General features: G+C 39.0%; 2 protein-coding genes across 6 annotated transcripts in view; one reads left to right on the top strand and one right to left on the bottom strand.

The window, feature by feature from the left end:
* The window catches only part of LOC139981632 (CDP-diacylglycerol--inositol 3-phosphatidyltransferase-like), a 23,612-nt gene extending 5,306 nt beyond the window's left edge, over positions 1-18,306 (bottom strand). The window contains exons 1-3 of one of the 5 annotated variants that reach the window (XM_071994168.1): positions 18,285-18,306; positions 2,208-2,342; positions 16-169 (exon numbers count right to left, since the gene is read on the bottom strand). In XM_071994168.1, coding sequence (XP_071850269.1) covers positions 16-169; positions 2,208-2,301 — 248 coding nt within the window. In that variant the 5' untranslated portion in view covers positions 2,302-2,342; positions 18,285-18,306. Of the gene's footprint in view, positions 1-15; positions 170-2,207; positions 2,343-2,807; positions 2,832-2,953; positions 3,207-18,284 lie in introns of those variants that run through there. The other 4 variants (XM_071994164.1, XM_071994163.1, XM_071994166.1 and 1 more) reach the window with 4 other exon arrangements.
* LOC139981628 (uncharacterized) lies at positions 17,816-27,303 on the top strand. The gene is made up of 4 exons (XM_071994159.1): positions 17,816-18,079; positions 19,846-19,910; positions 21,640-21,769; positions 25,904-27,303. Exons 2-4 carry the CDS (start codon positions 19,860-19,862, stop codon positions 26,788-26,790), a joined length of 1,068 nt encoding a protein of 355 aa, XP_071850260.1. The 5' UTR covers positions 17,816-18,079; positions 19,846-19,859; the 3' UTR covers positions 26,791-27,303.

The raw sequence follows: 27,303 nt of genomic DNA, 5'->3' as shown, positions 1-27,303 counted from the left end.
GTAATTCATTCTTACCAATGAAGGTGAAGCCAGTGGCTAGCGACATCAAGAGCCATGCTGAGCTGGAACCAGAACATGTAATTCGGATAGAATACGGACAAAGTCACAAGGAGACACATGGTCGCACATCTGTCTGTTAATTGGTCCAACATTGCGCCAAATTTGGTTCCTAACGAGATGGGGAGGGGGGTTGGAAATGTTTTATTCATGACTAATGTAAATAGTCTGTAGGATATGAACAATTTTACTTGAAACTATAAAGTAAAATAAAACTAAACTATAAAATAATCATAAAGAAAAAGTACAATGAAACTATCAAAGCTTCAAAATATGGTCCAATATCCAAATATGATCATCATGAAATGAAATGAGCAATTCTGTGACAAATTTGTAGTATTTTAAAATAAATTAAGTATAATACTATACTGCCAAAGCATTTAAGTCACATATGAAATTCTAACAGGATGATAAGTACTGTTAGTGCAACTGTAAATATTTTACTTTTGATTTTGTTCAATTTGCAAGAGATTACTAGTTGATAATTCCCCCATTTTGCCCCATAAGTGACCCTGGGTACATGCTACCATATTTTGTACAGTAGCTCTATGCCACCGCATTACTTTTCCATGCCATGTAGTCATACCGAAGCCCCATGGAAGCCCCATGGAAGCCCCATGTATGTCAATGTCCCTGCTTGCTAGGCAGTGGGTGTCACTTGCAAGATCTTTTATTAATTTATGGGTGCTTAACATTCTTTACATTGAATATCTAATTTGCCTGCAGTGTTCATTATGAATATTCAGTGGTGGTACTAGTGGCTGGGTTGTTATTGGTCAATATGGTTCAAGATCCAAAAAATGTCAACATGTAATGAAATGAAATGAGCAAGTCTGTGACATTTGTAATATATATTTAATTTAAACAAGTATCATAATAATAATATACAGCATATTAAGTCACATATGAAGGTCTACCAGGATGGATACTGTAAGAGTAACAACCACATTGCTTCTGTATACTGATTATGATACCTAAGCAAACTAATATATTTCTGCTGCACATATAATCAGTTGAAAAGGATACAGACAGTTAGGAATGACATTTGTTTCATTGTAACATTTATGTGATTGACAAAAAGGGGAATCTTGCAAGTTTTATTTTAGTAACGAAAGCATTTTGCTCTCAAGTTGTCAACCCTATTCTCTAAGTTTTTCTCTTCATCCAGTCACAGGTAGTGATTATTAAGCCTCGACTGTTACAAATAATAAATTCTTCAGCCCAGATACTGTATGAATTGAAAAACTAGGATGGGTACCTCTGATGGTAAAACTGTGGTCAGTCTGTGTTAAGTGTTGTAGTTGCTTTGAAAGGCCACAGTATTGTCTCAAGACATTAGTAAGATCTAACAGTTCAGACAACAAAGGGATACGTAGCCTACCATAATATGCTTAGTTTCCTTCTGCCCAAAATGTTAACAATCAAGAAAACTGCCTAAGTGGACCTGCAGAAGTTGTTTGGCATATTACATAGCCATTTATCATTATGTTTTATCCTTGGTTGTTTGAAGAGGATGAAATCAATTACAGATAGTCTACAAGTATGTATGTATGTATTTTAGATCTTTCTGCAAGCAGGAACTCGCGAAGAAACCTCATTGGCTTATCAAAGCCGCAAGCTGACAGAAGTCAGTCTCTTAGATTTATATTTAATGTCCATGATTATGAATTGTCAATTGCCAACAACTCTGTAACTAGACGACATACATTAATCTTGGAGTGACTCAAACTGGGGACCTTATGATTGGAGGATTGCAAGTCAGGAGGATTGTAAGTGATGTAAGACCCTTAACAAATTTGTGGGGAAAACAGGAAGATTCTGGAAAGAGAGCTGTCACATGTGTTGGGGACTACATAAAATGCTTAACTTTCACTTTCTCTAGCTTAAATTCTAAACAGTCATTGTGGGTTAATTTGTATATGCCATGATAGTCCAAGTCATATATCATTTGAAGGACATGTACTATCAGTTGACAACTATTATCTATGCTCTAGCGACCTTTAGAATGTAACAAATTTAGTGTGCAAGTCAATGTAGCAATTAATTATGATACCGCACCAAAGTATCAACACAGTTTATGTTGAGACTTGCCTGACAGAGAGAAGAATGGATGTGGGCAAATATAGACAGCTCATTTTTTAAGTTTATACCTTGATTGAGGTATCTAGCGGCATGACCATCAAGAGCATCTAGAAATCCACTGATCAGGTAACACCAAGTGGCTGTCACATAGTCGGTCCTCATGTAGTAGAAAGACACCAAGGCAAGAAAGATTCTAGCATAACCTGGAAATCATTCAAAAGATTTGGAGAAGAATGTATGAAATGAAAGATCTCAACGTTACTGTAGTCCAATATGATTATTTTCAAGTATGTAAAGAATTGTTTTAGAGAATAAATAACAATTTTTTATTGGAATAAATAAATGGACAGCAAGTTAGACAGCAAGATAGAATGTTTATTTAGCAACTATATAACTTCAGAGTTTGGGTGAATAAAAATGGAAACCTCACCATTGGTACCTAAGTTAATTAACCAAGAGCGTAGAGGGTGCCGAGTAACACTTGCTGATACTGAAATTTATATGGGATTCAACATGATTGTTATTCACATTAAAATACATTTTGTTTTCCACAATGTTATAAACTTATATCCAACACAACACTTGGCATATTTTGGGAGAATTTACAAAATCTTCCACATCCACAAGTTAGATCGCTAAAGTTAGCTAAGTAAATTCTGAATTGAGACCTTTCAATAGTCCTCCGTGGATTTTTTGTTGCTCTCATGCTGAAAATTTGGCCGAAGTCCGTTTAGACCATAACATCGCGGAACCCTATACTAGTCATTAGTCTTGTGTGGGTAACATACAGTAGCCTTCACGTAGTCTAACTTACTTTATGGCAGGCCTGGGTCATAATAAAATCTGGATTATCCAGTCAGTTAATTTTATCTATTTACCGATTAAATTCGGAACGAACAAAAATATATTTTCTCCCATTTTCGAGCTTGGATCTTTTTTTTTGCAATTCCTGTCCTGCCGATATGGCCGCAGTATTGTCAGTCAGATTTGGCACAGCAGTGCATTTACTGACCCTCGGTGTATACTCGGATATGTTTCAGATAGGCAACTTCGGTATTCGTCTATGGCAAGCCATGTGGGACAAACACCGCATAATATATCCGCGTATTAATTGAGAGGGGGTTATAGCGCTCACGAGGGTTAAATCTCTGCAAAAATAAACTAAGTCCGAGATCTGTGTAGTGCGTTAGTATCATTAAAAAATTCCCATTGACTTTGTGTTAGCTCCGTGGGGTGTTGCAAATGTTCAAAGCCCCAAGCCCCCCACGGTATGGTACTCATACTTGATGAACGTCTAGCTGGTACATACGAAATTTGGGTCAGGACTTAGTTTGGGTCAAATCCCTATTTTCCTTGGCGCACGGGGCCCGGAACACATGCCAGATATGCCAATTTTGTTTTGGACAGACAAAAATTAAACAGCTCCCATTGACTTTGTGTTAGCTCCGTGGGGTGTTGCAAATGTTCAGAGCCCCCAGTCCCAAGCCCCCCACGGTATGGTACTCAAACTTCATGAACACCTAGCTGGTATACACGAAATTTGGGTCAGGACTTAGTTTGGGTCAAATCCCTATTTTCCTTGGCGCACGGGGCCCGGAACACATGCCAGATATGCCAATTTTGTTTTGGACTTAGAAAAAAATATGAAACAGCTCCCATTGACTTTGTGTTAGCTCCGTGGGGTGTTGCAAATGTTCAAGGCTCCTAGTCCCAAGCCCCCCACGGTATGGTACTCAAACTTCATGAACACCTAGCTGGTATACACGAAATTTGGGTCAGGACTTAGTTTGGGTCAAATCCCTATTTTCCTTGGCGCACGGGGCCCGGAACACATGCCAGATATGCCAATTTTGTTTTGGACTTGAAAAAAAAATGAAACAGCTCCCATTGACTTTGTGTTAGCTCCGTGGGGTGTTGCAAATGTTCAAAGCCCCCAGTCCCAAGCCCCCCACGGTATGGTACTCAAACTTCATGAACGTCTAGCTGGTACATACGAAATTTGGGTCAGGACTTAGTTTGGGTCAAATCCCTATTTTCCTTGGCGCACGGGGCCCGGAACACATGCAAAATATGCCAATTCTGTTTTGATTAACTTGATTATTTCTGTATCGTACGGAAGCGTAGAAAGGACATTGCATTGACTTGCACACTTAATAAAATATATCAATACGTCAAACTTTTGAAAACCGCGTTTTGCATACTTCGTACAACTTGTCAAAACTAAGAGGCTGGATGACAAAATATACATGGGAAAAATACAATCACAGAGTACACACAGTACAAACATAATTTTCCAATTTGAGATTACATTACACATGTATCTGCCTAAGTTCTGTCCTAGTTTGTTCACAGAAAGTAGTGATGTTACAGTCATGGATAGAAATCGGATGGTGATCGCATAAATACGCCTTTCAAACTATTTCGTAAGTACGAACAGCAGAACAGTGTTAATAAAGTGATATTGGTAATATGTTACAGTAGACGTATTCAGGATTTTCTAATCCGGAGGGGGGGGGGGAGTGTGGGGAGGGGTTACTATCTAATCGGAGCGTCACCATCGGTTGGCGAGCAGCGTACAAGAAAATTTCTGGGTTTGACACCCCCCCCCCCCTCCTCCAGATCACCGGAAATGTCACATCTCGGGCTTGAAAATGACCAACTAGATGTTCACTTTTGCCTGAGAACCAAGTATTTTACCAATATCTCTTTTTTTCATCCATAACCTTTTTGAAGATTGACACCAGTCACACATCATGTTCGACCTCATCGCATCTCCTGTAGATCATTGCTTTGTAGGTGATAGTTACTATACAGTCATGGAAAGAAATCGGATGGTGATCGCATTAAATACACCTTTCAAACTATTTCGTAATTACGAACAGCAGAACAGTGTTTATAAAGTGATATTAATTGGAAATATATTTGGTACAATGTGTAAATGTTAAGGCCTGACCTTTCGATCCTAGCAGGATCTTCTTCAGAGGCTCAAGGACAAAATAAGTGACAAATACAAGCACAGACAGGTAAATGAGTAGGGAGAACACAAAAGAGTAAGGTGAAAGAGGATTAATATACAAAGGAAGTGAGAGAACGAAGAAATTTACTGGGGGAGAGGAGAGGTACAGCAAATAAACTGTGGAGGGACAAAGGGAGGATTAAAAGAAGGGGATAGGAATAAACTGCAGAAGGACAAAGACAGGGCTTCTTGAGGGTCGCCATTGTTGGAATCTATTACTATCCAGAGTCAAATTATGGAGCTGTGATTTCAAAGAATCTTAACCTTTACTTACACCGAGTAAAGAACTGGATTAACACAGAGTCACTTGTAGGCGTCCTCACGGACTCTGGTTTGCTTCAAGCATGCATAGGTGGAGCTAAAATGAAAACAGCAGATAAGATCTCTTGTAGAGTTTGCGGCATCCAGTATTTTGGTGAAACCAAAACCACCCTCAAGAAGCGACGATTCTATGGTCACAGATCAACAGTGGCTTTTGCTCCCCCCCCCCTCCTTTCCTTCTTCCCCTGGTAACCTCCATTCTCTTGACTCTCTTCCACCTGTTTTCTCCACACCTCCCTGTATTTGTCCTTTTGCAGTTTATTCCATATCCTCTTCCCTAATACTTCCTTTGTCCCTTCACAATTTGTCTCCTGTACCTCTCCTCTCCCTGTGTAAATTTATTCGTTCTATCCTTCCATTGTCTACAAATCCTCTTTCACCTTACTCTTTTGTGTTCTCCCTATACTCATTAACCTGTCTGTCCTTCAGCCACTGGAAGATCCTGTTAGAATCGAAACGTCAGGCCCTTAACTTTTACACATTGTACTTAACACACTGGGGGCGTTGGGGACGCGCGCCCCCCGGGTAAGAAGAAGAAAAAAAGAGAGAAGAAAAAAGAGGAAAAAAGGAGACGAAGGAAGCGAAAAGAAAAAGAAGAAAGAGAGAAAGGAGAAGAGGAGGACACAGAAGAAAAACGCCCAGACACCGCGAAGAGAAAGAGGAACAGTGACATAATTACAGCGCTGATCCCTATAATATACACAAGGTAGCCAGTGACGGATCGAGGATTTCGGAAAGGGGGGGGGGGGGGGCCTCAGCCTACTCCTTACACCGACCACTCCATTTTTGACGTTTCCATTTTCCTCTCTCACTAATGTATTTAAATATATATATATATATATATATATATATATATATATATATATATATATATATATATATATATATATATATATATATATATATATATATATATATATATATATATATATATATATATGTATATATATATATATATATACAGAGCGGAAGGCCCGGGTTCGAATCCCGGGGGAGGCTGGAAGTTTTTCACTGTTCTTGATTTTCCAACTCATTACGATTTTCATATATATATATATATATATATATATATATATATATATATACTACAACACTATATATAGAATATCATGACGCGTGTGTGTATGGACGCCTTAAACAATTGTAATATTGTGCTATGAAACCAACTGTGGCTGGTCTTGAACTCGAAATAGTCGTCGGGGAACATGACACATTTCGGTATTAGACCAGATCTATATGCGAACTGCATTAGACATATGTCCTTCGATGCAACACTGTCATCCAGAGATAGAAGGTTATACAACTGCGGACTGAATGCTAATTGTTACCCCACCCCTTGTACCGTAAGTCATACAATGAATCTAAAAATATTCCGCATGTGATTTGAGAATTGAGCACATTTCCTGTGAATATCATGTAGTGGATCCAAAGGCGTATCATTGCCGGGGGCGGACGCACGCATCACTTCTTGAGAATGTTCCCATCTGCATAACAACGCGCACCCCACAGCCCTAAGCCCACTCCTTCTAATCGCTTCCCGGTGAGTTACGAAACTTAATTAAAGACCTTCGCCCCAGGGACGTAGCTAAGGTCTGATGATTGGAGGGGGGTGTATTAGCTGAAATTCCAACTGGATGGGTTTTGGAGCCAGAAAATTCCGACTGCTGCCTTGTACCCCCCCCCCCCCCCCGTTTGCTACTCATCAACATTCCCATGCTGAACGCGAGCGCGCGGATTTATTTCCCCGATACATTTGTACCACTGGCACTCACTTCACAAACTTATTAATCACTCTGGTTAAGCAAGTAAGCAACTGAGTATAGCTATCTGCTTGAAGGCTACATAGACTACTTACTACAAAAGCTATGTTAATGTAACAGAGGGGATTTTACTTCAACAAATTATATTCGACGACATAGTGAATTACCAAAAAATACAGTGCTTTTTACTAGCACGCTCAATATTATTTTCCTTTGGGGGAGGGGGGGGGTGGGTGCGGCTATTTACCACTCGCATGAAAAAAATGTTCAATTGTTCACTTCATTGCAACTGAGCATTTGGAATGAGGTGAGTAATTAAACATTTTGCCACAAAATGTCCAATTGACGCGATATGATAAGTTGTCAATTAAACATTTTTCAGAAAGTTGTTCAATTGCTCAGTTAAAGCAACTGAGTAATCCAACATTTTCCTGATTTTTGATAAGATTTTATCTTATTATCTAAACAATTTACTGAAAAATGTCAACTTATGGGGCAAAGTTTTTTCTTATGTCGATGGCACTTTTATACTTCCATAGATTAGCATTGAGTGTTTTAATTGTTTTAAATGTATATCCTAAACTTACTTGAAGCTAGCGAACAGGGTCAACCCACCCAATAGCAAAATTAATACGTAAATTAACCGAATTGAAGCTGAACGTTGTACAGTAGTTCTATAAGGCATTTTTTTAGAGCATTCAAAATCATACGAAGTTTTGTATGGTGGAGTATAAGGATCGCGAGATACAATATCTCAATATGACAAGGAAAACGTGGTAAATATGACTGATTAAGGGTCAATTTTGACCGAAAAGTTTAGGTCTCTCACAAATTACAAGAATATGTGAAAATTAGAGGGCGACAGTCGGAAAAAATGAGAGTGCGACAGTCGGAAATTCCGACTGTCGCACTCTAATTTTCCAACTATCGTCAGTTTTACCAAGATTGAGGGTGAGACACCCCCACACCCCCCTTTAGCGACGTTCCTGCTTCGCCCGTAGTGCCAAGACCTTGGCAAAACTTAACTTTTATTTACACCCAAACTAAGTGATTAAAAAAGCCGTAAAATATGTCGCAGAATCACAAATACGCAAAATATTTATAATAATTATTAAAATAATAATTTGTAAAAATAAAACGAAGGCAAAGGCAGATTGGCTATCTTCGTGCAATTGCAATTTCCCCCCTCATTTAAGCTATATAATTCCTTCCCACCGTAATACAGAGCCAGACCCGCACCCCTCCCCGGGTTCGAGCTAGTCGCGGGTTTCACACAATTTGATTTCAAATCCCGCATGTCAAATTTTACCAAGACGGGATTTCCCGCAAAAAAATTAAGCGTTCAAGTTCAATGAAACAGATGTGCGGGATGTGTAGCGATTAATGGCTAAACGATTGTATTTGGAATAAACGTATAGGAAAAGCCAATTGCGTTAATTCTTATTTAGTTATCCTGTCTATTATCCATCTTATCATCACGTAAATGTCCTTGTCAGTACTTCCTTCTATGAAATGAAACGAATGAAAAAAGAATACTTATGCGAATTCTTTCAATGTTTACGTTCATTCGTCATACAGTTGTGACTTTCCACCAAAACCTTCCTCCTCTTAAAAAAAAAGGAAATTAAAATAAAATAAAACTGTTAACAAACTTCTTATCCACTAGAGAGCCTGTGTAATAGAATGTGTAAAAGTAAGTTGGCCTGACGTTTCGATCCTAGCAGGATCTTCTTCATAGGCTAAAAAGGAAGGAAAGGAAAGGGGAAAAGATTCCTCTTAAACAAAACAGTTCTAACCACCACAAAATTCTTTTCCCTTCAGACAGACTCCAAGGAGCAGTTCCTGAAAAACCCAGCCTTGCCTACAGTGGTTCACGCAACCTATGGGACCTTCATGTGCGTGCTGCTGTTCCATCCCTTACTTCTAACCCTACACCCATTCACCCGTGACCGTACTTCGAGATGCATCGTCTGTAGTCACCACATTGTTGAATCCAATTCGACCACCACCTTTTGCTCCCCCTTTCCTTCTCCCCCATGTTATCCCCATGTTTTCCCCCCTCCCACACCCCATATGTTACCCTCTCTCTTGCCTCTCTTTCACCTTTTTTCTCCACGCCTCCCTGTCTTTGTCCTTCTGCAGTTTATTCCGTACCCTCTTCCTTTAATCCTCCCTTGGTCCCTCCACAGTTTATCAACTGTACCTCTCCTCTCCCTCTGTAAATTTCACTCCTCACTTCCTTTGTCTACTCATCCTCTTTCACCTTACTCTTTTGTGTTCTCCCTACTCATTAACCTGTGTGTACTCTGTGCTTGTATTTGTCTCTTGTATATTTTGTCATCCAGTCTCTTAGTTTTGACAAGTTGTACGAAGTGTGCGAAACGCGGTTTTCAAAGGTTTGACGTATTGATATATTTTATTAAGTGTGCAAGTCAATGCAATGTCCTTTCTACGCTTCCGTACGATACAGAAATATTCAAGTTAATCAAAACAGAATTGGCATATTTTTCATGTGTTTCGGGCCCCGTGCGCCATGGAAAAGAAGGATATGACCCAAACTAAGTCCTGACCCAAATTTCGTATGTACAAGCTAGGTGTTCATGAAGGATGAGTACCATACCGTGGGGGGCTTGGGACTGGGGGCTTTGAACATTTGCAACACCCCACGGAGCTAACACAAAGTCAATGGGAGCTGTTTCATTTTTTTTTTTAAGTCCAAAACAAAATTGGCATATCTGGCATGTGTTCCGGGCCCCGTGCGCCAAGGAAAATAGGGATTTGACCCAAACTAAGTCCTGACCCAAATTTCGTATGTACCAGCTAGGTGTTCATGAAGGATGAGTACCATACCGTGGGGGGCTTGGGGCTGGGGGCTCTGAACATTTGCAACACCCCACGGAGCTAACACAAAGTCAATGGGAGCTGTTTCATTTTTTTTCTAAGTCAAAAACAAAATTGGCATACTTGGCATGTGTTCCGGGCCCCGTGCGCCAAGGAAAATAGGGATTTGACCCAAACTAAGTCCTGACCCAAATTTCGTATGTACCAGCTAGGTGTTCATGAAGGATGAGTACCATACTGTGGGGGGCTTGGGACTGGGGGCTCTGAACATTTGCAACACCCCACGGAGCTAACACAAAGTCAATGGGAGCTGTTTCATATTTTTTCTAAGTCAACAACAAAATTGGCATATCTGGCATGTGTTCCGGGCCCCGTGCGCCAAGGAAAATAGGGAATTGACCCAAACTAAGTCCTGACCCAAATTTCGTATGTACCAGCTAGGTGTTCATGAAGTTTGAGTACCATACCGTGGGGGGGGGGGGCTTGGGACTGGGGGCTCTGAACATTTGCAACACCCCACGGAGCTAACACAAAGTCAATGGGAGCTGTTTCATTTTTTTTCTAAGTCCAAAACAAAATTGGCATATCTGGCATGTGTTCCGGGCCCCGTGCGCCGAGGAAAATAGGGATTTGACCCAAACTAAGTCCTGACCCAAATTTCGTATGTACCAGCTAGGTGTTCATGAAGGATGAGTACCATACCGTGGGGGGCTTGGGACTGGGGGCTCTGAACATTTGCAACACCCCACGGAGCTAACACAAAGTCAATGGGAGCTGTTTCATGTTTTTTTTAAGTCCAAAACAAAATTGGCATATCTGGCATGTGTTCCGGGCCCCGTGCGCCGAGGAAAATAGGGATTTGACCCAAACTAAGTCCTGACCCAAATTTCGTATGTACCAGCTAGGTGTTCATGAAGTTTGAGTACCATACCGTGGGGGGCTTGGGACTGGGGGCTTTGAACATTTGCAACACCCCACGGAGCTAACACAAAGTCAATGGGAGCTGTTTCATGTTTTTTCTAAGGCAAAAACAAAATTGGCATATCTGGCATGTGTTCCGGGCCCCGTGCGCCGAGGAAAATAGGGATTTGACCCAAACTAAGTCCTGACCCAAATTTCGTATGTACCAGCTAGGTGTTCATGAAGGATGAGTACCATACCGTGGGGGGCTTGGGACTGGGGGCTCTGAACATTTGCAACACCCCACGGAGCTAACACAAAGTCAATGGGAGCTGTTTCATGTTTTTTTTAAGTCAAAAACAAAATTGGCATATCTGGCATGTGTTCCGGGCCCCGTGCGCCGAGGAAAATAGGGATTTGACCCAAACTAAGTCCTGACCCAAATTTCGTATGTACCAGCTAGGTGTTCATGAAGTTTGAGTACCATACCGTGGGGGGCTTGGGACTGGGGGCTTTGAACATTTGCAACACCCCACGGAGCTAACACAAAGTCAATGGGAGCTGTTTCATGTTTTTTCTAAGGCAAAAACAAAATTGGCATATCTGGCATGTGTTCCGGGCCCCGTGCGCCGAGGAAAATAGGGATTTGACCCAAACTAAGTCCTGACCCAAATTTCGTATGTACCAGCTAGGTGTTCATGAAGGATGAGTACCATACCGTGGGGGGGGGGCTTGGGACTGGGGGCTCTGAACATTTGCAACACCCCACGGAGCTAACACAAAGTCAATGGGAGCTGTTTCATTTTTTTTCTAAGTCCAAAACAAAATTGGCATATCTGGCATGTGCTCCGGGCCCCGTGCGCCAAGGAAAATAGGGATTTGACCCAAACTAAGTCCTGACCCAAATTTCGTATGTACCAGCTAGGTGTTCATGAAGGATGAGTACCATACCGTGGGGGGCTTGGGACTGGGGGCTCTGAACATTTGCAACACCCCACGGAGCTAACACAAAGTCAATGGGAGCTGTTTCATGTTTTTTTTAAGTCCAAAACAAAATTGGCATATCTGGCATGTGTTCCGGGCCCCGTGCGCCGAGGAAAATAGGGATTTGACCCAAACTAAGTCCTGACCCAAATTTCGTATGTACCAGCTAGGTGTTCATGAAGTTTGAGTACCATACCGTGGGGGGCTTGGGACTGGGGGCTTTGAACATTTGCAACACCCCACGGAGCTAACACAAAGTCAATGGGAGCTGTTTCATGTTTTTTCTAAGGCAAAAACAAAATTGGCATATCTGGCATGTGTTCCGGGCCCCGTGCGCCGAGGAAAATAGGGATTTGACCCAAACTAAGTCCTGACCCAAATTTCGTATGTACCAGCTAGGTGTTCATGAAGGATGAGTTCCATACCGTGGGGGGCTTGGGACTGGGGGCTCTGAACATTTGCAACACCCCACGGAGCTAACACAAAGTCAATGGGAGCTGTTTCATGTTTTTTTTAAGTCCAAAACAAAATTGGCATATCTGGCATGTGTTCCGGGCCCCGTGCGCCGAGGAAAATAGGGATTTGACCCAAACTAAGTCCTGACCCAAATTTCGTATGTACCAGCTAGGTGTTCATGAAGTTTGAGTACCATACCGTGGGGGGCTTGGGACTGGGGGCTTTGAACATTTGCAACACCCCACGGAGCTAACACAAAGTCAATGGGAGCTGTTTCATGTTTTTTCTAAGGCAAAAACAAAATTGGCATATCTGGCATGTGTTCCGGGCCCCGTGCGCCAAGGAAAATAGGGATTTGACCCAAACTAAGTCCTGACCCAAATTTCGTATGTACCAGCTAGGTGTTCATGAAGGATGAGTACCATACCGTGGGGGGCTTGGGACTGGGGGCTCTGAACATTTGCAACACCCCACGGAGCTAACACAAAGTCAATGGGAGCTGTTTCATTTTTTTTTCTAAGGCAAAAACAAAATTGGCATATCTGGCATGTGTTCCGGGCCCCGTGCGCCAAGGAAAATAGGGATTTGACCCAAACTAAGTCCTGACCCAAATTTCGTATGTACCAGCTAGGTGTTCATGAAGGATGAGTACCATACCGTGGGGGGGCTTGGGACTGGGGGCTCTGAACATTTGCAACACCCCACGGAGGTGGTTGACTGTATCTATATAACGAACTTTATTTTATTTTGAGATCTCATTCCTGTGCAAAATCAATGCGTACGGAGAACTCAGAAAATATTTCTGTGTGTGTGCACCGTGTTGCAACGTTGTGATTTTGGACTAGTCAGGATTTAGCCACCTTGGTAAGAGATTTAACCTGTGTAAGCGCTATAACCTCTTCTGTATTAATTCGAATATATACGCGTATTAATTCGAATATACATGTGTTGTACATGACTGTGTAAAGTTTCGCTTTTTGGAGCGATCTCGCGAGCCCACCAAAACATTTATCCTTGGTAAATGTACACAGCAAGAGCGGAAATGTTTTTTTTTTCGTGTATATTCTAATTAATCCGTGCATATATTGGATTTAATCCCCATATGTATTTTATTTAATACGTGTATATATTGGAATTAATACGTGTATATATTCGAATTAATACGTGTATATATTGGAATTAATACGTGTATATATTCGAATTAATACGCGGATATATTTAAGCCATATGATTGGCTAATAATATATACGCGTATATATTCTAATTAATACGCGTATAAATTCCAATTAATACGCGGATATATTGTGCAGCGTTTATGGTAGGCCATACGGGAAATAATTGCTGATTTAATGTCCGTACGAAATAAAATTATTACCGGTATTAATTCTATTTAATACCGGCATTAATTCTCAGCCAATCACCATGCAGCTTCATATGCCGGTATTAAATATAATTAATACGGGCATTAAATATAATTAATACGGACATTAAATAGAATTAATACGGGCATTAAATAGAATTAATACGGGTATTAAATAGAATTAATACGGGCATTAAATAGAATTAATACGGGCATTAAATAGAATTAATACGGGCATTAATAAAATTAATACGCGCATTAAATAGAATTAATACGGGCATTAAATAGAATTAATACGGGTATTAAATAGAATTAATACGCGCATTAAATAGAATTAATACGGGCATTAAATAGACCAATCACATCAGCAGGATTCTCACTTGGTCATCTGATCTGATCGCCGCGCCTATGGCAAGCCATGTGGGACAAACACTTCATAATATATCTGCGTATTAACTGGAATTTATACGCGTATTAATTGGAATATATAGGCGTATATATTATTAGCCAATCATATGGCTTAAATATATCCGCGTATTAATTCTAATATATATACACGTATTAATTCGAATATATACACGTATTAATTCGAATATATTCACGTATTAATTCGAGTATATACACGTATTAATTCGAATATATACATGTATTAAATAAAATACATATGGGGATTAAATCCAATATATGCACGGATTAATTAGAATATACACGAAAAAACATTTCCGCTCTTGCTGTGTACATATACCAACGATATATGTTTTGGCGGGCTCGCGAGTATGGCAAGCCATGTGGGACAAACACTGCATAATATATCCGCGTATTAATTCGAATATATACGCGTATTAATTCGAATATACATGTGTTGTAGCCTACATGTGTAAAGTTTCGCTTTTTGAAGCGATCTCGCGAGCCCGCCAAACATTTATCGTTGGTATATGTACACAGCAAGAGCGGAAATGTGTATATTCTAATTAATCCGTGCATATATTGGATTTAATCCCCATATGTATTTTATTTAATACGTGTATATATTCGAATTAATACGTGTATATATTCGAATTAATATGTATATATAATCGAAATTAATACGTGTATATATTCGAATTAATACGCGTATATATTCGAATAAATACCATGTATATATTCGAATTAATACGCGGGTATATTTAAGCCATATGATTGGCTAATAATTTATACGCGTATATATTCCAATTAATACGCGTATAAATTCCAATTAATACGCGGATATATTATGCAGTGTTTGTCCCACATGGCTTGCCATACGCGAGATCGCTTCAAAAACTTTACACATGTAGGCTACAACACATGTATATTCGAATTAATACGCGTATATATTCGAATTAATACGCGGATATATTATGCGGTGTTTGTCCCACATGGCTTACCATACGCGCCAACCTACAACTTACATTCTTCGAAGAATAACAAGACGGTTCAAAGCATTGCGAACTGATAAAACATCGGACTGGGATTGAGGGTCAACATTTGTCAATAACCTACAAGTATCGTTCGCTTCTCGACGAAAATCATGCAAAAATTGTTCTTTGTCTGTCATGCGTGCCATGCGTTGTATGTTGTACCTTGATTGCTAGCTACAACTATACACTGCTCTCACGCTGGGGGATTAACACTAGCTCAGACTGAGCATGGTAACAAAATTCGCTGATGTGATTGGTCTATTTAATACCCGTATTAATTCTATTTAATGCCCGTATAAATTCTATTTAATGCCCGTATTAATTCTATTTAATACCCGTATTAATTATATTTAATACCCGTATTAATTATATTTAATACCGGCATATGAAGCTGCATGGTGATTGGCTGAGAATTAATGCCGGTATTAAATAGAATTAATACCGGTAATAATTTTAATTCGTACGGACATTAAATCAGCAATTATTTCCCGTATATGGCAAGCCATGTGGGACAAACACTGCATAATATATCCGCGTATTAATTCGAATATATACGCGTATTAATTCGAATATACTTGTGTTGTAGCCTACATGTGTAAAGTTTCGCTTTTTGAAGCGATCTCGCGAGCCCGCCAAACATTTATCGTTGGTATATGTACACAGCAAGAGCGGAAATGTGTATATTCTAATTAATCCGTGCATATATTGGATTTAATCCCCACATGTTTTCGAATTAATGCGAGGATATATTTGATTTAATACGTGTATATATTCGAATTAATACGTGTATATATTCGAATTAATCCTCATATATATTGAAATTAATACGTATATATATTCGAATTAATGCGCGGATATATTCAAGACTTCTGATTGGCTAATAATATATACGCGTATATATTCCAATTAATACGCGTATATATTCGTATTAATACGCGGATATATTATGCAGTGTTTGTCCCACATGGCTTGCCATAACCGTGTATATATTCGAATTAATACGCGGATATATTTAAGCCATATGATTGGCTAATAATATATACGCGTATATATTCCAATTAATACGCGTATAAATTCCAATTAATACGCGGATATATTATGCAGTGTTTGTCCCACACGGCTTGCCATACCCGTATATGGTAGGCCGCATGGGAAATAATTGCTGAATTATGTCCGACATAATTGCTGAATTATGTCCGACATATATCCGAATTATGTACCACATAAATACGAATTATGTACCACATAAATCGTCCAATCAAGTGAGCGCATCTCGATGCTTATTTATGCGGTCCATTAAACGTATTTAATACCAGCATTAAGTAGAATTAATACGGGCATTAATAGAATTAATACGCGCATTAAATAGAATTAATGCGGGCATTAAATAGAATTAATATGGGTATTAAATAGAATTAATACGGGTATTAAATAGAATTAATACGGGTATTAAATAGAATTAATACGGGTATTAAATAGAATTAATACGGGTATTAAATAGAATTAATACGGGTATTAAATAGACCAATCACATCAGCAGGATTCTCCCTTGTTCATCTGATCTGATCGCCGTGCCAACCTACAACTTACGTTCACCGCACTATTTTGCTCTTCAAATAAGAACAACAAGACGGTTCAAAGCATTGCGAACTGGTATGGCCTACCATATACGGGAAATAATTGCTGATTTAATGTCCGTACGAATTAAAATTATTACCGGTATTAATTCTATTTAATACTGGCATTAATTCTCAGCCAATCACCATGCAGCTTCATATGCCAGTATTAAATAAAATTAATACGGGCATTAAATATAATAAATACGGGTATTAAATAGAATTAATACGGGTATTAAATAGAATTAATACGGGTATTAAATAGAATTAATACGGGCATTAAATAGAATTAATACGGGTATTAAATAGACCAATCACATCAGCGAATTTTGTTACCATGCTCAGTCTGAGCTAGTGTTAATCCCCCAGCGTGAGAGCAGTGTAGTTGTAGCTAGCAATCAAGGTACAACATACAACGCAATGGCACGCATGACAGACAAAGAACAATTTTTGCATGATTTTCGTCGAGAAGCGAACGATACTTGTAGGTTATTGACAAATGTTGACCCTCAATCCCAGTCCGATGTTTTATCAGTTCGCAATGCTTTGAACCGTCTTGTTATTCTTCGAAGAATGTAAGTTGTAGGTTGGCGCGGCGATCAGATCAGATGACCAAGTGAGAATCCTGCTGATGTGATTGGTCTATTTAATGCCCGTATTAATTCTATTTAATGCGCGTATTAATTCTATTTAATACCCGTATTAATTCTATTTAATACCCGTATTAATTCTATTTAATGCGCGTATTAATTTTATTAATGCCCGTATTAATTATATTTAATGCCCGTATTAATTCTATTTAATGTCCGTATTAATTATATTTAATGCCCGTATTAATTATATTTAATTCCGGCATATGAAGCTGCATGGTGATTGGCTGAGAATTAATGCCGGTATTAAATAGAATTAATACCGGTAATAATTTTATTTCGTACGGACATTAAATCAGCAATTATTTCCCGTATGGCCTACCATACCCGTATGGCCTACCATAAGCGTTTGACCCCACATTGCTTGCCATATTCGTCGAATGTCGAACGAGGAACGCGGAATAAGTAACTTACTTCACATCAGTCTTCAATGACTTGCAGTTACTTGCAGTGCTTGTACTTTACACAGTGACATATGCAGAAATCTGTGTCTAATTCACAACAGCGGTACAGCCCACGTGCGATATCATCTAGTGAAATTGAATCGTTGTCGGTGACAACTTTGGAAAGCAAAACAATCCTTAACTCCCCCAGTTGGTGAGCATACTTAAGCATTTAACTTGTATGGCTTTAGGCTAGGGCCCGGGGTTGACATCCGGAAACGTAAGCTAGGCCTTCAGTAGGCTTTCCGTTACTTAGGCTAGGGCTAGTGCGTTAACTGGTATAGGCCTATGCCTAGTCTAGACTAAGGTTAAGTTTAGACTACTACTTTAGTTCAGTAAAAGCTTCATAATTGACGCACCTTCGTAGTTGATGCACCTTCAAATATTACTAGCAGTAGCAACGATACAGCAGGCAACCTAAACTGTTAACAGTCAAGCAGAGTTATATATTTGAATTGATGAGTTTAATATGGATTGTCAGTGTCAGTAAAAACGCAGTCTCTATTTTCGGGTCATACTAATAAGCGTCAACAGGCCCATTTCACGAGAAACTCAAGACAACAAGTTTAAAATACCATCAAATACAATGGTTGTAAGCAGAGTGTATCAGGAAATACGTTTAAAACTGACTGGAACCATAGTGCATACATATTTTTCCCCACCCATATCATAATGGTGCGGTCCAAAGTCATTGCTCTAGCGCAATAGCATCACGTCGTCCAATTCTACGGACAAAGAAAGTTGACTATTTTTACGAAAAAACATTTTTTCCCGTGAAAAATATGTATGCACGATGGTTTCAGTCGTGAAATGGGCCTGTTGACGCTAATTAGTATGACCGCTATTTTCAACTCTTTTGAGTGCATGTTGTGCCTCAATACCTCTGGTGGAAAATCCTTCGATCTCTATATCATCTATGCCCCACCTCCTATAAAACGAGTGTTCATTGATGAGTTTTCTGATTTTCTGGAAAGTATAACTGCAGCAAACTAACCTGCAATTCTCATGGGAGATTTTAACTGTCATGTAAATATCCAACATGATGCACTTGCAAAGTCTTCCTTGACATCATAGACATGATGGGGTTTGTGCAGCATGTACATGGTGCTACTCATGTTTCTGGAACTACTATTGATCTGGTCCTTTCCCTGTCTTGAGATGGAAGCTGGTCACTTCGCCCAACTGCCATTTCGCCCAACCTTACTGTACCATTTCGCCCAACCAGCATGGTCATTTAGCCCAATCTTGCTGGTCATTTAGACCAACATTGATTAAATATGATACTTCCATATTGGTCAATTTAATAAGGAAACCTTCAGGAAGTGTTAACGTTACAGGATACGAACTGAATATTAAGGAAACTTGAAGTCCTTTAGTTTGTATAACATTAGTAAGGAAACGTTCGGGAATTGTTAACGTTACAAGATACGAACCGAATATTAAGGAAACTTGAAGTCGGGCCACTCAATGCTCCAGAAAGATGACAACTACTGTATACAGTTCCTCAAACATGCAAACGGCTCATTGCCTAACTGCACAGACTCCGATCGATATCGAACGGACATCACTTTATTTACCTACCAATAATATAACCCAAAATAAATCAAATTAAACTAGTGAAATAGAAAAGTGATATTATTCTGACTGAATATGAGTAAAGAAATGGTTGGGCGAAATGACCATAGCTCTCACATGGATTCCCTGGGTGATAATTCGGTAAAAGCATCTTTGGACTGTTCAGAGTTGCATATATTAAAAACAGTTTTATTTTGTCACTCAGCAGCCAGACGAAAAACGGGGGCAGTATGCCTGATTTGTCTGGCTGCCAGGTGAAAAGCATGTTTTTCGTTAGGCCTATCATTTATTCACCCAGCAACTTTTTGTTTTTCATTTTATTCATGTTTTTCTCCTCTTTTTCAGCTTTTACAGACAAAATGGAAAGCAAGAATACAGCGGCCTGTCATTGTGAGGAGGACTTGAAGACGGTAAGTTTTTTTTTAATTCCACCCAAAAACCCTTACATGGTTCAAGTGTGCCTCAGTATTCAACATTCTTTTTTTCCAAGTTGCATACATGTTATTATATTTGATGCTTTTACTTGCAAAAGGAATAAGATGTCTTGGTGGAACATCAGACTCTTTGTATAAGGCTGCAGTGTAAAAGGCTGCCTTTACTAGGGAATGCAAGAACCCGTTATAGATTTGGTGCCTGGTGGAGGTGAAAAAATTGTATGGTCATTGATTAGAGCACGATCAATACTGGTCAGAGTTTTAAGTGTTTGGTTGATCTTAATAAACTGTTTGAAAGTGTCCATGTTTGAACTGCCACTTGTCATACTGTAATAATAATAGTAATATGACTTGTAATGCGCACACACCACTCAAAGAATGTTCATGGCGCAATTGACAATTAGAAATGATACAAATAAAATACAAAATAATACAAAACAATGACAAAAGAAAAACTTAATGTTTCAAGATTATATAAAAGCTTTTGTCATTAAGTGGGATTTGATGCTCTTTTTAAAGTTAGAGAGAGTAGATGCTTGTCTGATTTTTAAGGGAAGTTGATTCCATAAGCGAGGGGCAGAAACGATAAATGACCTACCCCCCCCCCCCCCAAGAATGTTTGGACTTAATTTCAGATAATAAAAATTGAGAGGTGGATCTCAGATTATGAGAGGGGACATAAATATGTAATAAGTCAGAAATATACATTTGAACCATGTCCTTTAAGTGATTTATAAACAATAAGGAGAAGTTTATACATAATACGATATTTTACAGGTAGCCAGTGCAGGTTTTTCAAGACAGGGTGGATATGACAATGCATCACGATGTGTATGTCTAGCTTAGTGATTACAATTTACAAGGGCAACAGGGGGTGGGGGGGGGGCAAAGTCCTAAAATTTTCTCTACATGCAGAAGTTGTGTAGGTTTTTTTGCCATGTGTGGTCAGTAGAGCACAAAGTGGCAGGACAACTTAGTCTAATGTTCAGACCATTAGGTCATGCAAGGGTTTTTCTGTTGTCTATGCAAAGTTAAAGAAGCATGGTTTGCTCGAGTTATCAGAGTTAAGATAAAAACAGGTGATTAAAATTTACATCTAGGCCTATGCTGAGGAGGTGACATTGTCACCATTATACATATCATGAAAGGTTTCCACACAGATTTTAGTGTACAATTTACATATCATAAATGGTTTTCAGAGATATAAATTTTTAACAAATAAACTATTTTAAAGCAGCTTTTTTGTTTTGTCGCCGATTTGCCACGGTCTTGACATGGCCATCAAGTTTTTTGCAGGTATTCATGACAAAAAAATTCAGCAAACTAAGAAATTAACCAATTTTTTCCCCTGCCAAGAGCATGAATTGGCGAGTAATTAAGGACTTCTGCAGATAATGAGAAGAGTATCTTTCTGACATTCTGTCTCATTTCAAATTAATCACATGCAGTTCCCCAAATCCACTAGTTCGAATTCAACTAATCAGTGAATAGATAAAATGTTTGTTTATGAGCTGTTGCTTAAAATAGATTATTAACAGCATTCCGAAAAAGTTGAGTCCGTACCACTGCCATTCACAATGTACACATATAAAGCATGGTGTCCTGTCACACCATGATGTCCTGTCACACCATGATGTCACCACCGACATGTCAAGTCTCCTTTTTCACACTTATATTCATTGTTTACTTTGTATTCTCATTGCAGCCGAATGAGCCGATCGAAGAATCATCAAAGCCAGAGAATTACCGAAGCGAATTTGTGTTTAATGGCAGTACTACACATGTTGGGTGGAATGAAAGAGAGAGCACACCTGATGTCCAGGATTCCATCAAGAGTAAGCCATCAAAAAATTAGCTCTTATTCTTTCCAGTACCTTCATTTAATACTGTTTGCACTTCCAACCAGTCAAAATGGGTGATTGGTTTTAGACATGTACCACTTCATGCTGGGTGATTTATTGTAGACATTCCACTGCGTGCTGGATGATTGATTGAAGGTACATGTACCAAATCATACTGGGTGGTTGGTTGTAGACGTGAACCACTTCATACTGTGTGGTTGGTTGTAGGTATGAAGCACTCTGTGCTGGGTGATTGGTTGCAGACATGTAGCACTTTGTGCTGGGTGATTGGTTGTAGACATGTAGCACTTCATACTGGGTGGTTGGTTGTAGACATGCAGCACTTTATGCTGGGTGATTGGTTGTAGACATGTAGCACTTTATGCTGGGTGATTGGTTGTAGACATGTACCATTATTGCATTTTCCTTAAATCTAAAGGAGCAAGTCAAACGTCATCAAAAGAGAATCACCTTTAGAAAACTCAAAGCGATTGATTTAGAGTCTTTTTCGTCTGATCTCGAAACCAGATTCAAAGAGAACCCACCCACGGTAGAACATATTGATGATTATGTAGCAAATTTCAATGAAAATCTTACGTCTGTCTTAGACGATCATGCCCCACTGATCACTAAAGCCGTTAGTGTACGCAAAATGAAACCTTGGTTTACAACAGAACTTAAAAAGCAAAAACAATTGGTGAGAAACAAAGAGCAAATTTGGAAGAGAAGGAAATCTGCTGAAACGTGGACATCTTTTAGAAACGAAAAATCAAAATATTCTTCCATGCTGAAGTTTGCAAAAGAAAATGTTATTAGCGACTCAATTCAGGAAATCGGCAAAGACACAAAGCGCCTTTACTCGCTGGTTAAAAGAATCACCGGTCAAGAAGCTAATAACCCATTGCCATCGGACTTTCGAGATGATGATACGCTTGCAAATAGTTTTGCTGATTATTTTCTGCAAAAGATCACAAGTATAAGAAACGACCTTCATGACAATGAACTTTACAAGCCGCCCATGAGAGAAATATCGCAAAATCTTACTGCCTTTACAATTGTAACAGAAGATGAACTTGCTAGTATTATAAGCAGTATGTCATCAAAAACATGTCAATCTGACATCTTACCAACACCACTCTTGAAGGCTGTCTTGGGAGTGGTCATAAGCCCGCTTACAAAGATTGTAAATTTTTCTCTGGAAAATGGTATGTTTGCTAATGAATGGAAAACAGCAATTATTCGACCATTAATCAAAAAGCATGGCGTGGGCTTACATTTGTCAAACTACAGACCAGTAAGTAATCTCCCTATTCTTTCCAAAGTAGTCGAAAAAGTGGTACTTGGACAGTTGAATTCGCACTTTCAGTCATCGGCTCCTCTTCCATCATATCAGTCTGCATACCGAGCTAATTTCAGCTGTGAGACTGCTCTCGTAAGCTTATTGGACGACTTGTTATGGGCCATGGAGAAACAGCAAGTGACACAAATGTGCTTGATGGACCTTTCGGCTGCGTTTGATACTGTAGACCACAAAGTGTTATTGGAGGTGCTAGGAAATGAATATGGGCTTGGTAAAATTTCTTTAGAATGGTTTGCAAATTATCTCTCTGACAGACAATGTTGTGTAAATATCAATGGGTCATTATCATCTTCCAAAAGACTGGATTTCAGTGTCCCACAAGGAAGTCTGTTAGGACCTGTTTTGTACTCGGCATATGCAAGCACATTGCGATACGTCATTCCGGATTCATTCCAATTACATGGCTATGCGGATGATCATGCAATTAAACAATCGCATAAACCAACCTTCGATGAGGCAAACACAGTCAGAAATGAAATTTCAACAACTATGAGGGATGTAAAAGTTTGGATGGACCAGAATAGACTAAAACTGAACGAAACTAAAACTGAATATATACAAGTTGGATCGAAGAAATTATTATCTAAGTGTGCTTTAGACAGTATTTGTATCAATAACACTACCGTATTTAGTTCAAATTGTGTAAAATATTTAGGCGCATATCTGGACTCTCATTTAACGTTGAAGACTCACATTGCTGCCAAATGTAGAGCTGCCATGGCAGGACTTCGACTTGTAAGAAACATTAGACATTTACTAACCAAGGATGCTTGCCATACTATTGTTTTAGGACTAGTGATAAGTCACTTAGATTATGCTAACTCCCTCTATGCTAATCTACCAAATGTTGTTATTATGATGCTTCAGAGAATTCAAAACATGGCTGCCAAACTTGTTCTGAAAAGAGGAAAGGAGGATAGTGCTTCTGAAGCTTTAAAGGAGTTGCATTGGCTTCCCATCAGACAAAGAATTCTGCACAAAATATTAACGCTGGTCTTTAAATGCGTTGTTGATAAATCTGCTCCTCAATATCTTATATCTAGATTCACTTTAGCACCACAATCTAGTAGGTCTCTACGTTCAAATAATATTCTTTATAAACTGATCATTCCACGAACACAGAGGGCCACTTTTGCTTCAAGAGCAATAAGTGTATTTGGCGCCGAGCAATGGAATAAATTACCTAACCATGTCAAACATTCTGAGAATCTTGCAATTTTTAAAAGAAAACTCAAAACATATTTATTTCCTGGCTAATCACTTTTATATTCAATTTTTCAATTTTTGTATTCTTTATATTTCATATTTTTGAATTTCTCTTTTACATTTTATATAACATTTTGCATTTTCTATTTTTCTCTTTGAATTTCATAGCAATTGTATATTTTTGTACATTCATCTAGTATATTTTTCTACGCCATTTGAGATCTTATTTTCTTATAATTGGTTTTTCTATCTTTGTATTTTGATGTTAAGCGCAACCGAAAACTTTGTTGGGGTTGCGCTATATGAAATTCAATAAATAATAATAATAATAATAATTTCATGATGGTTGATTGGTAATAGACATGTACCACTTCATACTGATGGTACTGGGTGGTCAGTTGTAGATACAGTATGTAGCACTTTGTGCTGGGTGATTGGTTGTAGCCATGTAGCACTTCATACTGGGTGGTTGGTTGTTGACATGTACCATTTTGTACTGGGTGATTGGTTGTAGACATTCCACTTCATCCTGGGTGAATGATTGTAGGTACATGTACCATTTCATACTGGGTGATTGGTTATAGACATGTTGACTTAAGCTGACAGGGCTTCAACCTGGCAAAATCTTGACCTTTCGCAATCTTCAGCAGAAGCTTATTAGAGGCATACAGAGGCATACCATCCATGACATTATCATTTAAAAAACTGCTGGGGTAACATCCAGTCGCGTTTAGCAGTCTTAACATTTGACCATTTCGTGTCTTCTCTGACAAACCATTAAAAACAAATAAGGTTTTGAAAATTGACAATGCAGTATGTCCTGAATCTGATCTTCTTCATCAGATAAACTATTTTTTATTCCTGCAAAATGTCATTTCCACAACTTATGCATATGTGTCTTGTTGCACAAAAACAGCACTGTTGTTGTAATAGCTATGGCTAAACTAAGTAGGTTCACATTGCAATTTTGTAGTTTGGCAGGCTGTTTCCTGTGTTAGACTTGATTGGTTTCATATAAATCTACATTAGGTACAAGTCAGGGGTAAAAGTATTTGGATGTGATTATGAGCAGATGACTATAACATGTTTGATCATTTTCTACAAATATTAGATAAATCAAAATTTAAGTTAAAACGTTTAAATAGAAGAAGCCACCCAACCTGAAAGTTGCAATTCATAAGCCCTTGCGGGCTTCTGCCACGTTCGTGGTCACTTAAGCGTAGTGAAAATGACTGCCGATTATGAGCTACAGAGTAACTTAATATGTTTAAGAAAACAAGGTTTGCGATTACTATGATTAGCCATTACTGTGATAAATACAGCAGTGTTGTGATAAATCATCCAAACCAATTGATGTATGGTGTTCTGTTTCCGTAAATCCTTTTGAAATCTGCAATAAATAGACCCTCAGGTACAGGAGAATTGAGCAAAATACAAGTCGTTTACTGCAGCATAGGATTTGAGAAGACTTGTTTGAGTAAATATCAGTGAAAAATCCTGTTTCCTTGTCTTCTGCTTCAATTATTCATTCAACTTCTGTTTTTTTTTTGTTCTCATTTCAGACATACCTCGGGGAAACCATCGTTCTAAGAGTAGCTTGGGAAACCATCGTTCTAAGAGTAGCTCACACTTTGTTGCTCTTGCTGGTGCACTCACTCTCTTGTCTATGATACCAGGTGGCTCTGCCTCAGGACGGTGTGTAGGAGATGGTGATGTGTGCCTCAGTCTTGCCCAAAAGGGACCAGATTGGTTTAACCAACACCCTAAGTGTATTGAGGTCAGGTGCTTAGACCTGTCCAAAGGACAGCAACATCTCCGATACTTTACAAAAGTAGAGGAGCTGTTTATGGATGATATGGGTAACATCACTATACCATGTGATGTTCTCAAAAATTGGCCCAATTTGCACAAGATTGATTTGTATGTGAAAAACATCTTCCCCACTGATGCATGTAACACTTCGTGTGTGTTGTCCGAGGTAACTGTGGCTGTACTTCATAATAGCACAGCAATTAATTGTAACTTAACTGAGTGGATGCCCAAATTGATAAGTGTTAGTTTCGAGAATGACCAGGCTCCCACAAGTGTCTCTACTGGGATTATTCCAGAGTGTGTCACTACCACCGCAGCGAACATGGTTAACCAGGAGAAAGATGCTGGATTTAGTGTTAGTTTCAAGAATGACCAGGCTCCCACAAGTGTCCCTACTGAGATTACTTCAGAGGGTGTCTTTACCACCCCAGGGAACATGGTTAACCAGGAGAAAGATACTGGAATTGGTGTTGTCATTGGTGTTTTTGCCTTAGGTGTTGCTGTTACCTTTGGTGTTTGCATTGTTGTTGTCATTTTGCTACATCGAAATAATATTATTAAAATCGTGTACAAGAAGTCCTCTACACCTGTGCAAGAAGTCCTCTACACCTGTGCAAGTGGGTGTGAAAATGTCTGATCAGTGTGAATCTGAAAGTGTGGTTTAAATTTTGCCCCGGAAGATTTTCTTCAATCAGTGCAAATAAACCATGGGACTTTTGAATACTTAAGCACAATCTGGTTATAAAAGTTTAATCCCCCCTCCCCCTCACCTTTGCTGCTGTTGTCGATGTTCATGTAAGAGTGTGTGGTAGTTATAGAAGCGAGAGCCCTTTTCAAAATGGATGTAACTTAAGTTCAACACCCAATTAACCCCCCCCCCCACCCACTTACCTTTGTTGCTTTAGATGTTAATGTAAGATGTTTGGTAGTAATAGCAGTGAGAGCCACCTTCAGAATGTACCTTACTTAACACTATTCATCATTAAAGCTTTTGTAGTTTCAGTAGTTTAACATGCTAGTTAGTATATTAAGTCAGGGCCTAAAACTGGTTTCAGTATATGGAAGTAGTTGTATTTACTTGGATGCATTAAAGGATGCGTATTCTGATATGTACAACCACTGACCAAATAAAATCATATTGGGCAATGAA

This window comes from Apostichopus japonicus, chromosome 15 (assembly GCF_037975245.1).
Source record: "Apostichopus japonicus isolate 1M-3 chromosome 15, ASM3797524v1, whole genome shotgun sequence".
NCBI classification, from domain to species: domain Eukaryota; kingdom Metazoa; phylum Echinodermata; class Holothuroidea; order Aspidochirotida; family Stichopodidae; genus Apostichopus; species Apostichopus japonicus.
The sequence above is the reverse complement of the archived record's forward strand: the minus strand, read 5'-3'. Positions and strand labels throughout refer to the sequence as shown.

Coding starts and splice junctions, on each gene's coding strand:
- LOC139981628 (XM_071994159.1), top strand. CDS start 19,860: ATGGAAAGCAAGAATACAGCGGCCTGTCATTGTGAGGAGGACTTGAAG. Junction 19,911..21,639: donor GTGAGGAGGACTTGAAGACG/GTAAGTTTTTTT, acceptor TTCTCATTGCAG/CCGAATGAGCCGATCGAAGA. Junction 21,770..25,903: donor TGTCCAGGATTCCATCAAGA/GTAAGCCATCAA, acceptor TTCTCATTTCAG/ACATACCTCGGGGAAACCAT.